Genomic DNA, 22,193 nt, shown 5'->3' with positions numbered 1-22,193 from the left:
ACACCTTGCCCATGGGGATAGACTGAGAGAGCTGAGGTTGTTCAGCTTGCAGAAGAGAAGGCTCCAAGGAGATCTTACTGCAGCCTTCCAGTACTTCAAGGGGGCTTATAAGAAAGAAGGGGACAGACTTTTTTACTAGGGCCTGTTGCGATAGGACAAGGGGTAATGGTTTTAATCTGAAAGAGGGTACATTTGCACCAGATCTAAGGAAGAAATTTTTCAGAAAGAGGGTGGTGAAATACTGACACAAGTTGTCCAGAGAAGTGGTAAATGCCCCATCCCATTCAAGGTCAGGTTGGACGGGGCTCTGAGCAACTTGATCTAGTTGAAGATGTCCCTGCTCATTGCAGGGGGGTTGGACTAGATGATGTTTAAAGGACTCTTTGAACCCAAAGATTCTATGCTTTATGAGAAAGCTTAAATTCCCCAACAAACTATCACAGTACACTTCACATAGCATCTGAAATAAAAAGCAGAAAAGACATTCTGTAAAGATAAAATGGAGGTCTCTTGGGCCTCTGCAAATAAGATATCTAAGAATAAAAAACAGTTATCACAACTATTTTTCAAGTGAGGTGCAGAAACTGTTTTGTTTTCATCCTGCCACAAGCCAGAGACACATTACTCAAGTTATCATTCAGGCATCTAACAGAAATCAGCTATCAGCAGAAACAAGTTAGATCACAGATTAAATTTTAAATTTAAAGACAGATTAAGTAAATATTGCTAACAGAACCAGAGCACAGTTCAGGTTTCCCAATGGACTGAGAAAAAGGAAGGAAAAATCTGTTTATTTTTGTAAGAGTTTGTATAAAATGTTTAACCATATGCATACCAAACAGGACTTGGGCTACATATATCTATGTACACCAGTTCCTTGTGTGTGTGTGTGTGTGTGTGTATATATCCAGGACAAAAAAAAAAAGGGGGGGCGAGTAGCTTCACATTTTGATTGCTTCAATCTGTTTATGAATGTGCTGCTGCCAAAACGGACATTTTGGTGCTCTCAGTCCCTTGCAATTGTTTCTTATCATCGTCATCATGTCAGTACTATGAAATACGTGATCATGTAATGAACTAGTTTTTAGCCATGCACTGGGAAAAGTAACCGTGTCATTGCCTGACTGCTCATGTTGAGAAACAAGGGAAGCAACAGAAACATGCAACTATAGCAATAGAGACAGCTCTCTCAAGTGGTAGTCCAGTCTTACACTAGTTTAAACATTACCTATATTATGTATTTAATGACTCATTTGATTCACTAACATTAGGTTTTTCAGATTACAGAAAGCAAAGTTTTTTCAATCTGTAAAATGGCCACTAGCAGTAAGAAAAAAACTGAATCCTTTTCTGACTAATAAGGAATATTAAAGTGAAAAGGAATTTAGAGTTTCTCAGACACATTTCTCTCTTGCTTGTGGAAGTATGAAAAACAAAGAACATGCAGGCTATCAGCAGGAGCAATTTTCCTGATTGTCAAGCCCTGAATGACATAAGCTTACACAGTCCATGAGACTCAGTTTATACAGTCCATTTTTCAGAAATTTTAAGGAATAGGCATTATTTTCAGAAAGGAAGACCTCAACGTTTATTTTGAAGAAAACACACTCACATCTAGTTACAGATGCAGTAGTTCTCAAGTGACCTTGTTACTTGACAGAAAAATCCAGGCAATAAAATGTAAGTGCTTTATGGTTTCACTGATGTGCAAAAAATAAGCCATATACTACACTTACATGTTATGACTGGGAATTTTGTCTATTAGATCATTATAAAACTCTTTCTCCCATGAATCAAGAAACGCCCAATCCCCTGTAGCTACTAGAATAAGTGAGATTAAAGAAGATCCCTGTTTGCTTTAGGGAATTTGCATTTTACTGGATAAAAGATACTGCTAAGAAGTCAAATAAAGAAAATCAATGGGAGAAGTTAACTCACCCTGCTTTTGTGGATTAGTAGCCTGAATAAGCCTGCAACAAACCTACATGAGTCATTTACATTTTCCAAAAGCTCATGGCTTTGTTAGATCAACTGAGCTTTCTCTACAGTCACAGAGAGAATCTTTATTAGGGCAGGTACTGAGCTTCTTCCACATACACCCCCCTCCCCCTCCAAGCATCAAACTAAAACCTCTCATTAGTGGATGATTCCTTTTTGTTTTCCCTTCTGTTCTTAACTTTCTTCAAAAAGCAGTCCTCTCTGAGGCAGAGCTCAGCTTTCTTTCATTTAAAGAAACCAACAAACAGAATCCACAAATAGTGAAGTCTGCTATCCATCTTAAATGCAGGGTTACTGCCATTTCCAGTCTTCAGCTCTAGGCTTCACTTTTCATAGAAAGTTTACTGCTGTGTCAATCATGGCACGTAATGCATGGAACCATTTTAAAAATAAAGAAATGCTAACAAACAACTGTAAACTAAGAAAAAAAAAGTAAGCCGAAGATGATCAGCTTTATACTTTTTCACAGTTTTCTTACTGCCCTGAAAACTGTATTTGTCAGGAAAACTGTCAACTTTTTCTTAACGGTAGTAGTTTGTTCTTAAACTGCAATTAAAACTTGCACTACCTACATCAAGCACGTTAGAATCTTATTGCCCATACCAAATTAATTGAAGCAGAAAAAGGTAACTCCAGAAAGACAGCAGAAGTTCGGAAAAAATGACAGAAGTACAAAACTCCGGATAGTCCAAGGAGCAGCATGGTCCATGAACGTACAAAATGCTGCTAGAGAATACAGAATTGTGCATTACAGACTGTAATAGCATCTTGCAGTTCTGATGAAAACAAATAAAGCAGAACTTGTGTAAAATTTTCTAAAGCAATTAAAACTTTATTATGCATAGCTTGATGAAAAATGAAGCATATCCAAATGTAAGATGAAGTGCTGTATTAAAACCACAGCTGAAGAGCTGAGAAATAATGAAAATTGTTAAGTAATTTCAACCACTAAAAAAGTGGGAGCATTCAAAAAACAACTCCACACAGCACACCAGCACTTATATAACACTACTTGGGTTAATTTTACCAAGCAAGGACTAATCAAGTCCTGACTTGTGCACTTACCTAGCACTGGTCTTCATTAAAATATACATACTAAAGAAAAATAAGTATTGTATTAAAACTACATAAATGCACAAAAAAAAAAAAGGTGAAACATTTTTTTGTACGCTTTACTTCTCCAAGGAAGATTAGACTGGGTTTTGGGGAAGGGAAGAGGATGAAGATGGAACATTCTTAACTAATCTGCTCTCACAGAGCATGTTCTGGGAATAAGAACGCTGGGACTGGTAAAAATCTGCGACCAATTTGTGTCACATATACTACAACATGTACAACTTTATAACTTACGGAAATGGGGCAATATATTGAATGAAGAGCATAGTTTCATATATGTCAAAGACTTCCTCCAACAGTGTTCATATTTTTTTTTGTTTTAAGGATGGCTGGTGTCTCCAACATGATCCAAAATAATTACTTCAAATGTAATTGTCTTTCTGCGTTCCAAAATGATCATTTAATTGAATTCCATTCCATGTTGAGGATAACAGAAAATAATTAGGATCCAAAGAGATAAATACCCAGCATGATATTAGTTAATATGAGAACCTGGAAGACAGTGAAAAAGCCATTAAGTCTCTCTGAAAAGAAACAGAGCTTTCAAATATATAAGCCACCCTTAACAGCAGTGTCCAGAGACAGTGAGAATGATACAAGTGTTCCATGTATTCTAACACTAACACTCAGCTAAAGTTTCAAAAGGGGCAAAACTGAATTAGAAGTTTCACTTGGATTCAGTCCCCTTTCTTGAAAAATATATGCAAGTCCCTGAAAGCACAGAATTCAACCTTCATGTGCATGATATGCATCAAGAACATGGTTTTGAAACGTACCTAAAAGATCCCTCCAGTAAGATTAAGAAGGGGGATGACCCTAACTTAAGAGGATTTATATATACAGGTATGCACAGACAGAATAAGGGAATACTTTAAGGTAATAAATAATCAGAAGTTATTGTATTCTTAAATATGCAAACCTTGAAAATGGGCATATTTCAGCAATAGGAAGGCAGCCACAAAGTTTTTAAAATGTGAACCCTGTAAATGTCTACTTCCAACAGTAAATTCCGGAGTGCAGTAGGAATATTAGACACAATCTTTCTTTTCAGAATACACAGAGGAGTATCTGAACACAGTTTACAGTTCTTAAAACAGTCTTCAGTATGCAGACAAAATGGGAGCCAGTTACTCACAAAGATGATAAAGGTTGGTATGAAGAGTCCCCTTGGAAATAAAGCTTTTAGAACTTGCTTAAAACTTGCTCATGGCCAAAGATAAGAAAACAAGCTCAGTGTGCGCCCATGACGTGGCACCTACAGACTAAACAGCAGCATTCAAGATACTAAACAGAAAAATTTCATCTTTGTCAGTTAAAGTGATGAATACAGTTTGGTGGCTCACTGAATAGCCAAAGTTTGATATGTTTCAGAAGAATGCTTAAGAACTCATCCTGTAACTACTAATTTTCTTTGAAATCTGGGAATAAGAAGTGTCTCTGGCTGGCTAATCAGATGAGAGTCTGCTAAAAGAGCTGAATCTGAACTGCACAACAGAAAGGAAAACTAATCAACATTTATTAACTACAGCTTCCACACAATAAGGATTGTCTGTTGCTCTGTGGATTACAACACTAGGATCAGTGTATTATAGGACGATTGTTCAAGACATTTTATAATATATAAATGGGAGGCAACACTAGTGGAGGAGTTTGAAAATATTCCAGAAAAATCTGAAAGGAAAAAAGAAGCATATAAGCAGAATCGTTTCTCAAGAAAAAAAAAAATAAATTACAGCTTCTTCTAGAGACTATCAGCTGTTCCAGTGATATAGAAAAGACTGATGACAGCAGTAGTATAGCATAAAATGCCATTAAAAAGTGCAAGCACAAAACCTGATGAATTTCAAACTAACTTTACAAACTGAATTCTTTAGTCAGCTCTAGTTTATATAATTTATGACATGTAAAACACACACAGATGATTGTAAAATACAAGATTTAAGTGCATGATTCACACATAGATCAATGGTGTGTCACTCAGGATCCAAGAAATATAATGATTATAGAAAGACAGTAATATTTAGGACCATTTACTTCTAATTATTTTGGCTAAGACTGCTTACGAGGATTTACGATCAGAATCTTTTTTCCAGACTTTTTTTCTGAATTATGCAGTAATGCAAACAGTAAAGATCCTTTAGAAAAAAGTATTTTCTTACATATTTTCCATGTGCAGATTTTTATTTTCAGCTACCAAATCCTGATATAAGTTAAAAGAAGGAAAACTTAAAAGTTATTTAAAACTTAAATCAATAAAGATTATTTTTGTTCTCAACTTATATAATGAAAAAGCGTTATAATTATCTAGCAATATATTAGCACAAAAACCTATTCCCTAGCAGTCTTTCAGAGCAGTCCAGCAGGACCTACAAAGGCAGGCTATTCCATTTCCTAATGGAACCAGCTTCTTTTTCTTAAATTACTATCTAAAGGATTTCATACAAGCTTTTACCAACATATTTTTTTTTCTTCTTTGAAAGTAAATGTTTCCCTGTAATTCTGAGAACACAGTTGCTGGGCATGGTATCCAAAGAAAAGGAAACAGATGGACAGGTGAACTTCAGAGCTCTCTTATGTAAGCATGTCCAGCAATCCTACTCTATTAAAAAGGAAACAAATAATTTACCATTTATTTGCCTTTTACAGCTATTTAGAAGAATTGGTTCTTAATTTGTGCCTCATTCTAGGACAGGGAACAGAAATAGAAGCTGAAGTTGCCATCCGAAAGAAAGATGAAGGCAGAAATGTTTACCAGAAATCTGCCACTCCTGAGATGACATACAGGACAACACAGTAAACTGCAAGTCCTTTAATTAGCCAGTTACTTCATTAAGTTACATAGCTGCATTTTTGGACCTAATTTTCCAGGCCTTTTGTACCTTGAGAGGTATTTCACACAGGGAAATGAAAACTTCAAGTTATTCAGTACCCAGTGCATACTAAAGGTATGGAACAGCCTCCTTCTGGGATAGCTTGCACTGTACTTGAGGGAGTGCATGATTTGAATCCTTTTAGAGACTAAACATCATACTAAAGATTTACTCCAGCTTAGCAAAAATTAACAGTTCCTGCAATCCTAAGATTGTCTTCCTGGCTTCAATGAAAGAAGCTACAAAGACAAAACAAGATGTTTCACTGCTCATGCAGTCAACGTGACAGTGCTTCAAGCATCAAGTGAAGATAATCAAGGGCTATTAAACAACAACCCGACTTTGCTGTTTTTAGGCAGCACTGAACACAAAGAGTTAGAGTAAGGATGACTTGCATATTCACATCTTTATATCTAATCAGATGAATCGATAGTATTTTTTTTCCTCTCAGACCTAAAATACTTTTACCTTCAACAAAAAAAAATTTTTAGAACTTGGGAGTACTTAGCCATCCTTATCAGCTGAAGTTTATTTCTCAACATCTGCTTTTGTCTACATTTTCTTTCCAAAAACAGGTTGTTAGAAAGCCAATTCTGCGTGACAGCTGTATTATTACAGTGGTGGAGGGAGGGGAAAAGGGAAAAGTAAAGGAAGAAGAGGGGGAAAAAAAGGAAGGAGGAAAGTAAGGAAAATGGAAGTGGTGAGAGAGTTACCAGGTTAGGATAGCATGGCCTGACAAAGTCCAAGTGACAGCATGACCAATGAACACTGTTCTGGTACCAACAAAATAAAAGCAACTTTGTTTCAAGTATTTTACCTATTCTTGAGTATTACATGTTTCTTTGTATGGGATACCTTCTTATGTGTACACCTCCTCTATGCACACCGAAGAAACTATGCCTGGGTACTACAACGGGAAACACAGAAGAGAGCTATCAATTAAATCCCAAAATATTGGACTGCATGTATGATACAGCAAAAGTCTACCTAGTACCATAATTGCTCTTTATGGAGGACCTCCCTCTATGCATGTAACTACATAATCTATTCTCATCTACGGGGAGAAAAGGGGAAAGTAAAAAAAAAAAAGACAACATAAACAAACCCACACACAAACCTTTTCTAAGAGACATTCATCTTGCCGTCAATCATTCTGTGGCAAGTCTCCCTATCTCTCCACTCACAGCAGAATAAGCCCTAAGTCACCCGTATTCCTGACTTCCAGGTTCAGTGCCCAAAGTTAGTGTTGGAGTCACTGGCTTCATTTTTATGATCATCCATCTCTTAAATCAGACCTGTAGGTGAGTAGGTTAGGGTTGGACTAGATGACCTTAAAGGTCCCTTCCAACCCAAACTATTCTATGATTCTATGATGTTCCAAAGGTCAAATATAATGGTGATTTGATCAACTCTGGTACCTTATGTACCTGATACAAGGAACTTGACGATATCTAAGCCTGTGAATTTGAATGTAGGTCATCTACACTCAGTCCCAACACCATGGCAAGTGTATTCTTAATTTATAAGCATAGTGTGGACCTCCAAATTCACAATTTTTTAAAATACCTGCAATAAATTCCACAGTTCTCTGTTTACCATCTGCACCACAAAGAAAAAATAGCGTTAAGTGCCACAGATGAAGCACATAGGGGACTATGACATTTTATTTTTTAGAAAACCAAACCTGGGCCAAGAAATGAGCTAAGCAGTCACAAAAATGAAATGCCAGAATACAGTAAAAGGCTCCACAATTCCTACAGCATACAGAAAAAGAGAAGAGCATCTAGAAATATTTTTATATTAATTACAGAAGATTCAGTTATACTGATCTTAGAAAACACAGCAATTTTAAGTTGGGTGCTAATAATTAATATCCTTAAAGTAACAAAAAAATTAGTTCTTTCAAAGAAATTAACAGGTTTAAAACACAAGAAAAATTTCTAAAATATTAATGCATGCATATACATCACAAGCCTTGAAAAAAGCACCGGTCTTGACTATGTTGTTCAAAATTCCCTCAATTCCAGTAATATAAATCAAGAAATAAGCAAAAGAATTTTTAATGGTGAGGAAATTAATCTTATGGTTCCTTACATGAAATAAAACCAAAAGGAACATTGCAATTATGACTGGTATAAAACAGGTTCTCTTCTCCCTCTTTCTGCCTTATGCACTTATTTTATTCCATGTGTATTACAAAAATCCTCTCCTATTTCTCAATATTTTTCCAGAAATAAAATTGGCAAAAATTTTAGTAGAGCTGACAGAATACCTGTCTAAACTTTAAGCAGGCCAAATACAGTAATGCAGCATTCAGTTTTTTCAAAATTCTCTCCTTAACTTGTCTGATTTTCTTACCAAATAGTCCAAGTTTCTCAGTGGCCTGTCATCCCATTAACAAAACAAAAAAACCCCAATAACAAAACAATCAGCCAAAAAAAAAAAAATCCACAAACTTGCCAAAACAAGCAAAAATGCACTAACATTGGTAGTGTTCTAGTCAAACTTCACTTTCTCAGCCTCTTTGGTACTTATGGGCTGCTGTGCAGCCTGATTTTACCCTGACAATTCAGCAGTCAAGCTTTTGTAGTCCCCATGTCTCTATACTGACAAATTTAACAAACCAGGGGATAATTCCTTTTAGGCCTTCACAATCTCCAATGCTTTGTTTGTTTGCATACACACCTGAAAAATGTTTTATGTTTTGCAATTTTGTGAAGGCAGGCAGTTGAAGTTCTTGGACATGTCTAAGTGCTTAAATAACTAAATTCCCCACCAGATTTTACAGGAAACAGTAACTATGCATCTAAAGAAAAAAGCAATAAAAATAACAGTTTTAATTCAAAGTATAAGGACTCTATCCATCAGTAATTTTGTCAAATTACTGCATTTTACGAATGAATAGATGTATATATACACTATCATTCCTACCTATGTTAACCAGATGAGTAAGTATGGCAATTTGTGTTTTTTTTTTCACTAGGCAACTTCTAGTTTAGTTTGTTATTTACTTAGAGGACATAGTTATGCTCTTAGATATGCATGCTTTACTTTCACTTATTCCATTTAGAGAATGGTAATTGAATGCTGCACATATGAAGCTTAACTTTTTATCAAATTGGCCTGTGTTCCAGACAGCCAAAGATTTATTAGAAATCAAGTATTGAAGAATTAAAACAAATCACCTGTGTTCCATTTTATGCCAGATACAATCTCTCTCTTTATCACACCAAATTAAGTTAAGTAAAAGTGGTCATTGATACAATATTAAATTATATGAAATGCAAGTGGAATTCATAAGCAGGTTACTTGCAGACAGTTCTTAAGTGCTGTCAAACATTTTGTAGTGATCGGGCAGAAACAAAGTCAGCACAACATTTAGTAATAGATTTAATAAGGTATAATTATGCTTGTTGTATACTGACAACTGCATGCAAAGTATATATTAAGAAATAATACATCCCCCCGCTCCCAAAAAAAACACTGTGCATTTTACTGTGTTAAATACTCTAATTCAGTGATCCATGTTATAAATAATGGTTCACATCTGTTTCAGTGCCATGAGAGAATCTGTGTCGCTGGAAGCAAGAACTCTAAGTAAATGGTATGTTTCACTGAAATTTTCTATTACTGCTATCTAGCCAAGAAATAATAGAAAACCAACATACTGCACTACAATAATCACCATTTGCAATCCTAATTATATGATAAGTTAAAGTGATTGCTTTAGGATGGTATATTCTAAATACTTAGTTTCTAATTAGAATAGAGGGTACCAGTACAGTAACTGTGAATTACTATCCTAAATTTATGAAAGCTTAAAAGAGACAGATAAAATGAAGAACAACACGAAAATATAATCTGAACCTAATCTAGCATTTTACAATGCTCTAAAGGTATCTTAAAACAGTCACTTCTTCCAGGAGTTTATCTTACCTATATAAAACTGATAGAGGCAAATTTTTTAAATTGTCAGTAAAATCTACCTTCTATCCATTCATCAGCTTTATTTTTCTCAGATGTAACAATTGCACCAACTGATTTCCTGACGAAAAGGATTAATCCTTAGTAACAGAAGAGCAAGGTAAGTACACAATGCGTATTTTGAAAAGGTCATTGAACTTGTCGCAGTTAAGATTTGACATGCCTCAACTTCAAGAATCATACATCAATCTGATGTGACCAAAGTTCCTGAAGTAAAAACAACCTATCTTCTTTTTGAAATTGTTAGATACCATATGAAGCAAAACCAAGATACATCAAGCATGTATAGTAAATTTTTAAATACATCTCTCCACTATGTAGTTGTCAGTTTCCACATAGCAACTATGGAGAAAGATGTGCTATATATGTAAATGATAATGCCCTAGTAAAACACTATGAAATTAAAAATTAAGGTTACGTTACACTGTTGCTTCATGTTTTTTAAACAGAGTGTCACATATAAAGGGAGGTCAGAGTATTAAAGTGAACTGCTTTCAGTCCTCTTTGAAGGTTGTCATGTTGTGCAATAGTCCCCCATTTCTGAAAAAAGATAGTCTTTCAATAATTATTTTGTATATGAAAACCAACAACATATAGGACACCATACTTACAAAGTAGTGTGCCAAAGGATCCTGTATGTGTCTTTCTTGAAACTAACTGGCAAGCACACCAACCTCAAACAAATGTAATTCAAGAGAGCATAATAAAAGGCAGTCTATGAGAATAATGATGCAGCAAAGTAGGTGTGGTTTTACTTAACTAGGTAAGCTTGAGAGTCTTCCTTTGAACTTCTACACATGAATATATATGAGTGACATTAAGGGGGAAACACTGAGGAGACCAAGTAAGGTGAGGGACAAAATGACAAGGCAACCTTAAGTAACAACACAAAACCCACGTTGGTTATGAATAGGTAAGGAAGGAAAAAAAGATGTGACAGTGCAGCTCTTGACCACTTAAAGATTTCAGTGTTTTGTATATTAAACAGTCCTTTTTAATGACTTTTTTCCCTATATGTAGAATTGAGGATAATTAAATGCCTGTCAATGAAAACAGTGTAATAATAATTCATTTTCAACTACACTGATTGCTTATGAAGTTGCTAACTCAGAAGAACACTTCTAAGAAGCCTGAAGCATGCCTTTTCTATCATGGTATGGCTTTGGAGTGAAAGGCTCGTGTCTGCTGAATACTTTTGAATAAAAACATGAAATCTAAATTTTGGGAAAAATATCCAAATAGAAAAAAATTGTATTACTCATTAAATTTTTATCAGAACACAGACATCTGCATGAATCAACACCAGCTTGCATATGCAAAAGTAAAACAGTTCAACTGCTTTTAAATCTTGGAAAGCATTTGAGTTTTGTGCTGGTCTCCTGCAGAATCATAGCTCAAATTAGCTGCCAATTGCAAATTGCTTAAATTAGCGTGGAGACACAAGTTTGAAAACAACATGAGGAATAAAATCTCCAACGTGAAAGCAAAATTTTTGGCTGCAAATGGAAAAAGAATCACAGGAACAAGCTTTGATAAGCTGACACATCTGTATGAACCATGTATGCTTAAAAAAACCCACATTCTAGTAACTAGAACACCTTCAGGTGAATTTAATTTGGTTAAAATATTTCAATTCACATACACAGTCTTTTCTTGAACAAACAAGTTAAAAGTTTAAATATAAATGCCCCCTAAGTATTAGTTCTGCATAAATGTAACTCTGTGCATATCTTCATTAGCTTCAGCAAGAGGCTACAGAATTTTATTTACAAATTAAAAAGAAAGAATTCTTTTAACCTTTTGGATTTTATTCCTGTTACTAGCTTACATGTTATGTAGGAAAAAAATGAAAACTCAACAACCTAGAAATTCTGAAATGGGAAGACTACTAAATTAGAAGAAACTATCCATAATTGTTCGTATGGTTGGTTGGTTGGTTGTTTTGAAGATAATCAAAAGCATATTTGCCCCCCTCCCTACCTAACTCCACAGAGAGAAAAGGAACAAAATGAGATTTTAAATGTATTCAGAAATCTGGTGGGGGTTTTTTTGGTCAAAAATTAAGGCAGTTTTCCTATATATGAAAAATATCTTTTGCCTAACGAAACAATTCACATGTTTAAGATAAAAATTTCACGGAATTAGTACTAATTTGTGGTGTGACCTAGCACAAAATGATTCATTGCATGTGATATAAAATGCAATCTGTATAAAGGTACATAATGAAATTATCTAGATTAAAGACTGGTAAATTGCAGTATTTAGAAACAAAAGCTTTTTATATCATTAATGAAGATCAACTCTTTTCTATCATCACACTACCTTCACATGATTACTACTTCAGAACTAAAGTACCAGATCAAACCTACATGCTCTCTCCAAGCTGTTATGAAAAGGAATGGAACCTGGGGCTTTCCAAAGCAGCAAAACAAACAGAAACATAAATGAAAAGATCCCGCCACCCCTATACCAGATCTTACTTATCATTTTCTTATGCTAAGATTCCAGCATTAATTTTCCTCCTCACATGATTATTCAAAAACAAAACAACCAACAAAAAAAACCCACCAGAAAAAACACAACAACAAAGGAAAAAAACACCAAAAAGCACAAATGAAAAAAACAACCAAACCAAAAACCACAACAGCTTTTGGAGCACATCTTCACAATAGTTGTTCAAATTAAATTCCTGTATCTTTCATTCAAAGAAACAAAAAAAATCACATGCCATTTTCATACCTGCATATGGGTTACCAACATGACTGAAATAGAGTATTTATTTCAAAGGTAATATAGAAGTCATAGCAATGGCCATGGATAATGTTAAGGAAATAAGACTTAAGTAATTTCCTTATGCCACTCTCTCAAAGAGGGTTTTATTCAAACTTCTCTAATAAACAGAACTACAGTTCACTAAGACAAGGTGTAATTAGTATCTGTACTGTACTGCACCAATGTATCAAGATAATTTTTTTTAACGTTCTTGAGAGAAGTCCAATTAAAAGCATAATCTTACACTTAAGATTCTTCAACTTTATTAATTTGATGTGCACATGCTAAAGAAAAGAAACATAGGAAATGTCATTATACTTTGGGTTTTTAACACTTCCATAAAATACATGGGTATACAAAGCACCTCATACACAGTCATCAGTCTCATAAAGGTGAAAGTATGCTTGGAGTAGCACTACAGCAAAATGAAGTCATATATGGAACATGTATTTTCGATGCTCATCCTTATAAGAGTTCTAGTTTTGGCACCATAGATAAAGTTTCAATGTAATTTAACAGGGAATTTCAAAAAAAAGCAGCTGATTCACCCTTCCTATTGGTTTCAACAAAAGGAAACAGAAAACAACTTAAAAAAAAAACAAAAACCACCCACCCATACAAGTAAACTTGAAGATTTCAATGCTAAGTGAAAATTGTCAAAAAGTAAAACTTGGTTCACCAAGCCTAATTATATAGGGCCAACACAAATCTGAATCAGTAATTTTCTGAACTGCAACTACTCAACTATAAGGAAGAACTGTTCAAGTGCTAAAATCTGAAGATTAACAATTACATGTATGTCAAAAAGTTAACAGGTATGTTAAATTTTGAGATGCATCCATTCAAGTAAGTTTTGTAACATTTACCTGTATCCAAGCGCTTTACAGGGGACTCATCATCAACCTCAGAATCTCCACATGCACTCCTTGATCTTTTCCTTGGGTGCAGAAGTGTCTCCAACCTTGGAAGGACTACAGACAAAAAGGTTTTGGTCCCTAGCTGTGGAGAAGTTGGCTGGGTTTCAGTGTTCTTTGCAGACTTTTGGGGGCTTATACTTTTCGATTTGCAGAAGAGAATGGATGTACGTCTGTTTACATCAGTTGATGACTCAGCTACAGCAGAAACAGTCGACTCATTGAGATTACTGTCAAGTAAGTGTTCTGGAGTGTGTCCATTTATTTCTTTCTGAATGGAAGTGCTATATAATTCATTATCAAATTTTACTCTTTTGTAAAGCTTACTCTGCTCTGGATTGAGTTCTACTGGTTTGAGGGTTGGTGGTTCTGAATTAGTCTCCAAGTTTGAAGGAAGAGGTAATGCATCTGATGGTTCAAGTTTAGGGGGAGATTTATCTCCTGAAAAAATTATAAATAGAGTGTGATTTTTGAAAACCTGTAGTTAGAAAGTCTATTATAAAACTCACTATAAATGTGCAGCCCACCAAATAAATTGTTGTTTGGAAACAAAGCATAACATTTTAAAAACAAACCTTGACTAGCAACAATCTGTCCTAGTTAGTAGTTCCTACTTTTATACTGGGAATGTAACAGGGATAGAAAAGTAGGTGTTTATAGTTGGTGTTAACAATTTACACCTGGATAAATACTTTTTACTTCTCATGCAGTTATGTTAGTTTCATTAACTAAAAACTAAGAAATCTATTTTTTAAAATAGAACATTGGGGTGGTGGATGATCATCTGTTAAATGCAATTATACTGCCATTCAAGTCAAATTTTTAATAATATATATTATCTATTTTACCTTATCAATATTCACCTTACCCGCCTAAGACAACTTTGATCAGAGAAGATTAAAAAAAAGTATTTGTAATCTGATCTAGAGTGAGCTAAAATGTGTTATAAAATTTACAGAAAGGCAAGATTTGCAAAGCTGTTTTACAGTTGTGGATCCAAGTTTTATCTACCAAAATGAAAAAGAAATAAAAAAGGGGAGAAAAGAAAAACCCCCAAAGTCTTGCAGCTTGATTAGCCAGTAGTTGCCAAATGCACTCTTGACAATGCAGACTTGATAGGAGAAATCAGAAAAACCACCCTCTACCATTTTTTCTTTCTTCCCTTTTTTTTTTTTTTTTAAAAAAAACATGATCACGTCCCAGTCAATTCCAGTAACTCCATGCTAGGAAAAGACAATGGAGGTGCAACTGCGAGCATATAAAACTAGTTTCAGTTTTTCACTCCAAGTGATGAGAAAGAAAATAAACATTCTACTGTGGCAGCATTCCCGAATACAAGTAGAAGGACTTCCAAATCCATAACTATCAACTCAAAAAGATGTTAAAATCTTCTTTCCAGCTTCTGAAAGAATCTTTTAAAATATAAATTAAGAAGAAGAAAGAAGATGCTTATTCTAAAGATCGTGATATTTATGCTATCACGTTATTTTAGAATTTAGTTAATTTTTCTATGTCATCTGAAAAAAAGGGTGTAAAAAACCAAGGTTTTAAGCCCTGTATCTGTAATAGATTAAATACTGTCTCTATATTGTTTTGGTTTTGGCTCAGCAATGTTTACTTGGAACTCAGTAACTTCTAAGTGCAGAAAAATCCCTGCCCCATTGTTTAAGGTTTAATCAAACAGTAGATTAATTAAAATTAAAAATATATTGTTAAAATAAAGTGTGACATCCTTTGAAGGCATACAAGTATTAGAATTGCAAGACATCTAGAATGAAATTTACAGTCAGATAAGCACATTTAAAGTATCACAAATTAAAAAAGCATGTAGTTTAGAAAGTCCAAGGTGACTGTTCTTTGTGAACAAATTCTGGTTGTCTTAAAATTAATTAGAAAATATTAACAAAAAGATTTAAGCACAGAAAAACACTTGAGAACTACTCAGACACTAAAACCTGCATTTCACAGGGTTATTCTGGTACCATATTTTGCACATGATCAGAAACTGAAAACAGAATTGCAAGGGAGTAATTCACAGTTCTTCTCAAGTCAGCTCCTGTAGACATCCTGGTCACAGGATTCTACAGTTTTCTTCATCTTTCTTTTTGGCAATATTTTCTTTACTCCTCTAAGTACTTTCCATTTCAGAATCTAAATTTGAACTAATGACTATTACTTTTCCCTAGATCAGAATAGTAACAACAATGCCAATCAACTCTGGATCATGTTCTTCATTATGCTTTTTTTTTAAAAAGCATGCTGTAAATATAAGAAAGCAGCTACTGCTTACTTTTAGACTATTTTTTGCACAACAGCTGCAGTGAAAGGCTGTGTCATAAAAATTTCAACCTACAAGTAAAACAAGTTAGCGTATTCATTATCTGTTGGAAACTATATTCCTAGAGAACTATATTTAATAGAATCATCACTTGAAGATTAAAAAAACAAAATTAAAAAAAATCATTAAACATTTTAAGAATGCTTAATGGCCTCAGAACAAGTATGATGATTCATGTACACTTCTACTATTGTCTTTCAAATCTCAAGCAAGTTATACGTTTGAAAAGCATTCTCTTAGTCACACTAAGTCACACCACGTTGCTGTTTGAATGGCAGTTAAGGACAGTCATTTTACTGACTTCACCTTTCAAAAATTTTGATAGCATCAAGCTGGACCAGACACAGACTTTTATGTATTACCATGCTTCCACTTTCCCTTGAGCTCTTTCCTCCTCCTATTCAATGCACTTATTCAAAATAAAACACATCTCTAACTCTCCTAAAGAAAAATGGGTTAGCTTTTCAGAAAAGAGCTGGTTGTGAAACAAACTCAGTAGAAGGTGTGTTTTTTTTTTGGTTTGTTTTTTTTTTTTTTTTTTTTTAAGAGAGTAAACTTTCTTTGTATCATTTAAAAATGAGCAATGAAGACCCCAGGAATTGATTTAAAGCTAAAAAAGAAAAGACAATATTCAACAGAAATATAAAGTTAGATCTTTCTAGTATATTGCTCTCATAGAAATCCATGGTAATTAGCCAAGAGTAGATACAGTTCTGAAACCAATGTTTTGAGGAGGAAGAGAAGCGCAAGGGGAAGGGCTGGTTAGATATGGCTGACTTGATTCTACAACACGAAGCTTGTTAAATTTATTTAAAAAAACAACAGAAAACAAAACCACAAAACCCCCACAAAACACACAAAAAACCCCAACCTCAACCTACCCTCCACCCTCCCCAGAGTCTGGAGTTGAGAATAAAAACGCTACAAAAGACAATACAAGACAGCACAACAACCAGAGTTTTCAGCACCATTGACCCAGGCACACATGATCCCTAATACATATTTTGGTATGTAAGCAGATTTCTGAAAATACAAAGATGTTTCCCACTCAGGCATTTCCGATTCCTTTTCATATGAGATTGATTGTATTTTCATTTCATAATACCTGATTTTTTAAAAAGCCTTGCTACTGGGAAAAACAATGGAGGAAGGTTTTGTTTAGAAAGATCATTCTCATATTCTTAAAGTATTTGTTGTGATTGACTATTTGTCCATTTAAAAATTAAATATAATATTAATTTATTACACTCTTGAATTCACATGATTAAAGCACCTGACTGAAGAGGTTCACAACAGTACTGATTTAAATACAGTTTAAAATCTTACCTTCTTCTTCGCCGTCTTGTTCTAATGCTGCACTTTCTTCTTCGAAACTTCCAATACCTGATTCTATTTGAGGAACTTGGTTGTGTTGCTGACTTAGTTTGTTGCGAATAATGCTGATTTCTTTCTTTAACAGCTTTGCTCTTTTGCTCCTTGACCCACTGGATTTCATTGCACAGGTGAGATCAAGTTTTTCTAGCAACTCTCTCAGCTGTTCTTCCAAGGACATATGCACTCTGTTTGCAGGATTCAGTAACCTATCCACTGAAGTCAAAATACGTATAATTGAAAATGTGTTAGTGTTTCACAGAATATTTCCCAGAATAATGAGGAAAAAAAAATCACTTGCCAGAATTAAAAAATCTCATCAAAAAGCTACTTAGATTACAGTCTTAGTAGCTTTACCATTACCAGTGAAGAAATGTTGAATCAAATTCCTACTATATAATTACTATTCTTCTTGATCAGCATTTTGCTCAAGAGAACTAAGTAGTAGAGCAAAGAATTAAAAGGTCATAAGGAAGACATAATTAATCCTTTCCACCGTAATAGAAGACTTCCTTCTTGACAAAAAGAAGGGCAAGATTATGGTTATAAAAGAAACGTCTTCATTATTCTCCTTTACTGCCAAAGCCTCAGAAAACCCATACGTAAGTCAAAAGAAGTCATTTTAATTCCTAGTATTACAAATGTGTTTGATTTTTTAATTCAGTAGGCTATTTAAGAATGTGCTCAAGTTTATGCTCACTGGTAGTCATCTTCCATGCCTTACAAGCATATACAATCATGTGAAAGAAAGCACCTGGTTTAAAAACCCTTTTCATATATGTTGTTAAATTAGGCGCTGGCACTGTCAAAATCAGAATCTGGATAACACTGTTTTTAACAACATATCTATTAAGAGTAGAAACACTTGAATCTTTCAAGCAATGTTTTTAAGGGGCGGGGGGGGGGGGCGCGACATCTAGTCAACAAACGGAGCAGCAGTAGTCTTAAACACCTGCATGGAATGTACACACAGTGTGTAACGAAAAATGCAACTTTTACAAATAATCCAAAAACATCTTACCATCTTCCCAAGAGAAAGGCTGAGGTGACTCAAGTTTAGGCCGTTCAGGTAAGTGCATTCCAGTTTCATTATTATAACCGATCCCTTCAGCATCTCGCCTAGCTTGCCTGAGAACTACACCTCCTTGATCTCTTAACCGCACTGCAGCTCTATAGAATATTGTATCTTTTGCATTGTATTTCATACAGTTATCTATGATAAGATTGAAGTCTTCTTCAAACTCACTGAGGTTTTTATAGCCTTGAGCATCTAACCGTTTTCGCATGGTAGAGAAATCCATAGGATGTTTAATATGATCCAAATAGTCTGGAACCTTTGAATAAATATTTAAAACATGAATGGGTAAAATTATCTTATTACAGACAACATAATATTAGCTATTAACTGATTAACGTTTTCTAACATATTTTGTAACACCCCAAATCAAGAACTTCAAAATGAAGCTTAGTATTGCACATCTTGATATTGCAAACGTTTGCATACCAACAGAAGTTTACGTTACAAGATTCTGCATCTTTGAGTAAGAAATTGGAGCTTTACTAAGAGATGCTGAAACCACGTTTTTATAATTTTGTGGTTTTATATACATGTGTATTTATGCACACATACTTATAAATGTGTGTATTTATAGATAACACATGTAAAATGTATACACGTATATGTAGTATATGCACACTTGTGTATATATACAATTTATATATACAGATATACATGTCTTCATGTTATTTATATACCTGTATAAATGCATTGTATATGTATGTGTGCACACATACACACACGCGAACACTTAAGTTTATCTGGTTTCTCACTGAATAAAAAGAAATGTCACCTGTAAGTCAGAACACAGTATCCACATCTCAATTTTCAAGACACCCTTCAAGTTTGCTTTATCAAATAATCTTACCAGAAAAGATCAGCATGTACCCATGTTATTCTGTACAAGTATTACCCAGAAATTATTTTGCTATATGTGCATAAATAACTTTCATAGCAGTAAGTCATAACTCATAATACAAATTTTGAGAACAGAGATTAAAAGGTAACACCACTCCCAACTCTGCATGCAATTATTTGTCAACAAGTCATATCTAAACATAAGGAGATACAGCTTAAAACATACCTCTTTAAGGTTCACTGGCTGAGCAAATATACGAGCAGAATCCTTTTCCTGTAGCTGATCTAGAACTGATCGCAGAAGTACAGTGAATGGAGTAAGCTGAAGTTCCATAGCAACCTGCTCAATCTTGACCTAAAGAAGTAATAATTATCCAAATGAGCATTTTTCATTAAGATAACTGTTTTAAAGTTGTTTTGCAGCAACAGTAAAGTACTTTACATATGAAAGACAATATATTTAAACGAGTTCAATGATACTTTCAGTATCACCAGTTGGCATTTGTCTGACATACATTTTCAGCTTTATGAGAAAAATCATTTTCATCCCTTCACTGTAGACTCAATTTCAACTCCAGCTTCTCAGAATGCAAATTTGTATTTTATCTATAAATGAATTTTGTTCCATTTTTTAACTTGCTTTGAAAAGATGTTACATAAGAATAGCTTTGTATTTTGCCAACAATGTGAAAATAAGATCAAGAATTTAAAGGTAGCGTCTTTAAAATTAAGTTTCACTTGTAGTGCCATATTCGAACTGTAAAAAGAGAATTTGATGAACATTTACAGGCTACATAAGATGAAAGAGTAATTTTAAAGACAATGTTCTATATAAATTCCAATAAAATAATTTAAAAAAACAGAATCAACATCTTCAAATCCTCAATCATCCTTCAGGATTTTCATTATTTTAAACAATATTACAACGCCTCTATGGCTTTATTTTCAGGCCATATAAAGAGTTATCAACATTGAAACATTCTTGTTATAGCAAAAATAAATTCTTAATGACATATTAAAGGTGTGTGTATACATGTAATATAAACATGTAAACAAAGTATACACACAGAAACACACGCATAAAATACATGTGCAAAAAAAAAATACATAATACGTGTGTATAGCAAGTGATATGTGAATGTACATGAATGATGCATGTAATTCCAGAAGGCACTCAAGAATTACAAACTATATTAGCTTGCAATGAATGCTCACAGCTTGCAAAAAGTAAAAATGGAATGGTGTTTTAATAAATAAGGACAATTAAAGACTCATATGTGCAAACATTTTGCTTTCATTTTTCATATAAATGTTACCCTTGGGCATTATCGCCTCCTCAAGTCTCTTCTCCCAGCAATGTTAACTCTAGAATGTCACAGGACTTAGATGCACTTTTTTTTTGTGACAGAAGAATGAGAGTGCTACTCAGCATAGGCACACGTACTAGAAAACCCGAGGAGATCAAATTTTCTTCAGTTCTTCAGAAACCAATTGTCTTTGCAAGTCTAACAGAATGGCTTGTCAAACTCACATCTGTGACTGCAAAGAGCATGGAGCAGATCCTCCTAGAAGCGTTGCTAAGGCACATGGAGGACAGGGAGGTGATTTGAGACAGCCAGCATGGCTTCACCAAGGGCAAGTCCTGCCTGACCAACCTAGTGGCCTTCTATGATGGGAGTGACCGCATCAGTGGTCAAGGGAAGAGCTATGGGTGTCATCTATCTGGGCTTGTGTAAGGCCTTTGACACAGTCCTCCACAAGATTCTTCTCTCTAGATTGGAGAGATATGGATTTGATGGGTGGATTGTTGGGTGGATAAGGAATTGGTTCGATGGTTTCATCCAGAGGGTGATGGAGAGGTGTGAGGGTGGTCCAGAGGGAAAACAGTTCAGTGTCTGGATGGAGATAAGTGATGAGTGGCATCCCTCAGGGGTTCATACAGGAAAGACATGGACCTGTTGGGAGTGGATCCAGAGGAGGGACACAAAAATGATCAGAGGGATGGAACACCTCTCCTATGAGGACAGGCTGAGAGAGTTGGGGCTGTTCAGCCTAGAGAAGAAAAGGCTCTGGGGAGACCTTACTGCAGCCTTCCAGTACTTAATGGGGGCCTATGAGAAAGATAGGGACAGACTTTTTATCAGGGCCTGCTGCAACAGGGCAAGGGGTAATGGTTTTAAACTAGAAGAGGGTAGATTCAGACTAGATCTAAGGAAGAAATTTGTTTATGATGAGGGTGGTGAAACACTGGCACAGGTTGTCCAGAGAGGTGGCAGATGTTCCTGGAAACATTCAAGGTCAGGTTGGATGGGGCTCTGAGCAACTTGATCTAGTGTAAGATGTCCCTGCTCATTGCAGGGGGGTTGGACTAGATGCCCTTTAAAAGTACCTTCCAACCCAAACGGTTCTATGATTCTAAGATAATTTTATAGACTTTAAACAGTTTGCTTGAGTGCATACATGCATGTTTCTTGATCCTACCTGAGGATTAAAAGACAAACACTGCAGTTTTTCTATTGCGAAAACTGTGAGAATACTTAAACTATCATTCCTTCTGAGAAGTTTCACCAGATTAAAAGGTACTCTACTTACCTGTTCTCTTTTTAACTTTTCACGCTTACGTATAAGTTCAATCAACAGACGCGCTCTTTCAAGATCATGGCGCAGCCTTTGCCAGTACTTCAGTTTTTCTTTTAAGGCTTGCATTTCTTCATCATCTTCTCTCTAAGGAAATAATCAAAATGTTTTCATGAAATGAAAAATGCTAACTTCTTTTTATAAGCTAGTTCTATGCAATTACAGAACATATTCACAGGAAAGAAGAAACTACTGTCTTATAGTTATGGCACTCGGTCATAAGCTTCATACTGCAACAAAAGAAAACCTCTGGGTAGGGTGCCTTCTAGGGTTTCTCA

The 22,193-nt window shown here is 34.9% G+C and overlaps 1 protein-coding gene across 1 annotated transcript in view; it reads right to left on the bottom strand.

Annotated features, from left to right (window-relative positions):
* The window catches only part of BRD1 (bromodomain containing 1), a gene marked incomplete at its 3' end in the record, with an annotated part of 50,262 nt that overhangs the window by 6,096 nt on the left and 21,973 nt on the right, over positions 1–22,193 (bottom strand). Inside the window, exons 5-9 of the mRNA XM_010284939.1 lie at positions 21,871–22,002; positions 19,505–19,633; positions 18,385–18,697; positions 17,319–17,579; positions 13,607–14,095 (exon numbers count right to left, since the gene is read on the bottom strand). Of these exons, the coding sequence (XP_010283241.1) occupies positions 13,607–14,095; positions 17,319–17,579; positions 18,385–18,697; positions 19,505–19,633; positions 21,871–22,002 (1,324 nt within the window). The remainder of the gene's footprint in view (positions 1–13,606; positions 14,096–17,318; positions 17,580–18,384; positions 18,698–19,504; positions 19,634–21,870; positions 22,003–22,193) is intronic.

Source organism: Phaethon lepturus, unplaced genomic scaffold (assembly GCF_000687285.1).
Source record: "Phaethon lepturus isolate BGI_N335 unplaced genomic scaffold, ASM68728v1 scaffold13814, whole genome shotgun sequence".
Lineage (NCBI taxonomy): Eukaryota > Metazoa > Chordata > Aves > Phaethontiformes > Phaethontidae > Phaethon > Phaethon lepturus.
The sequence above is the reverse complement of the archived record's forward strand: the minus strand, read 5'-3'. Positions and strand labels throughout refer to the sequence as shown.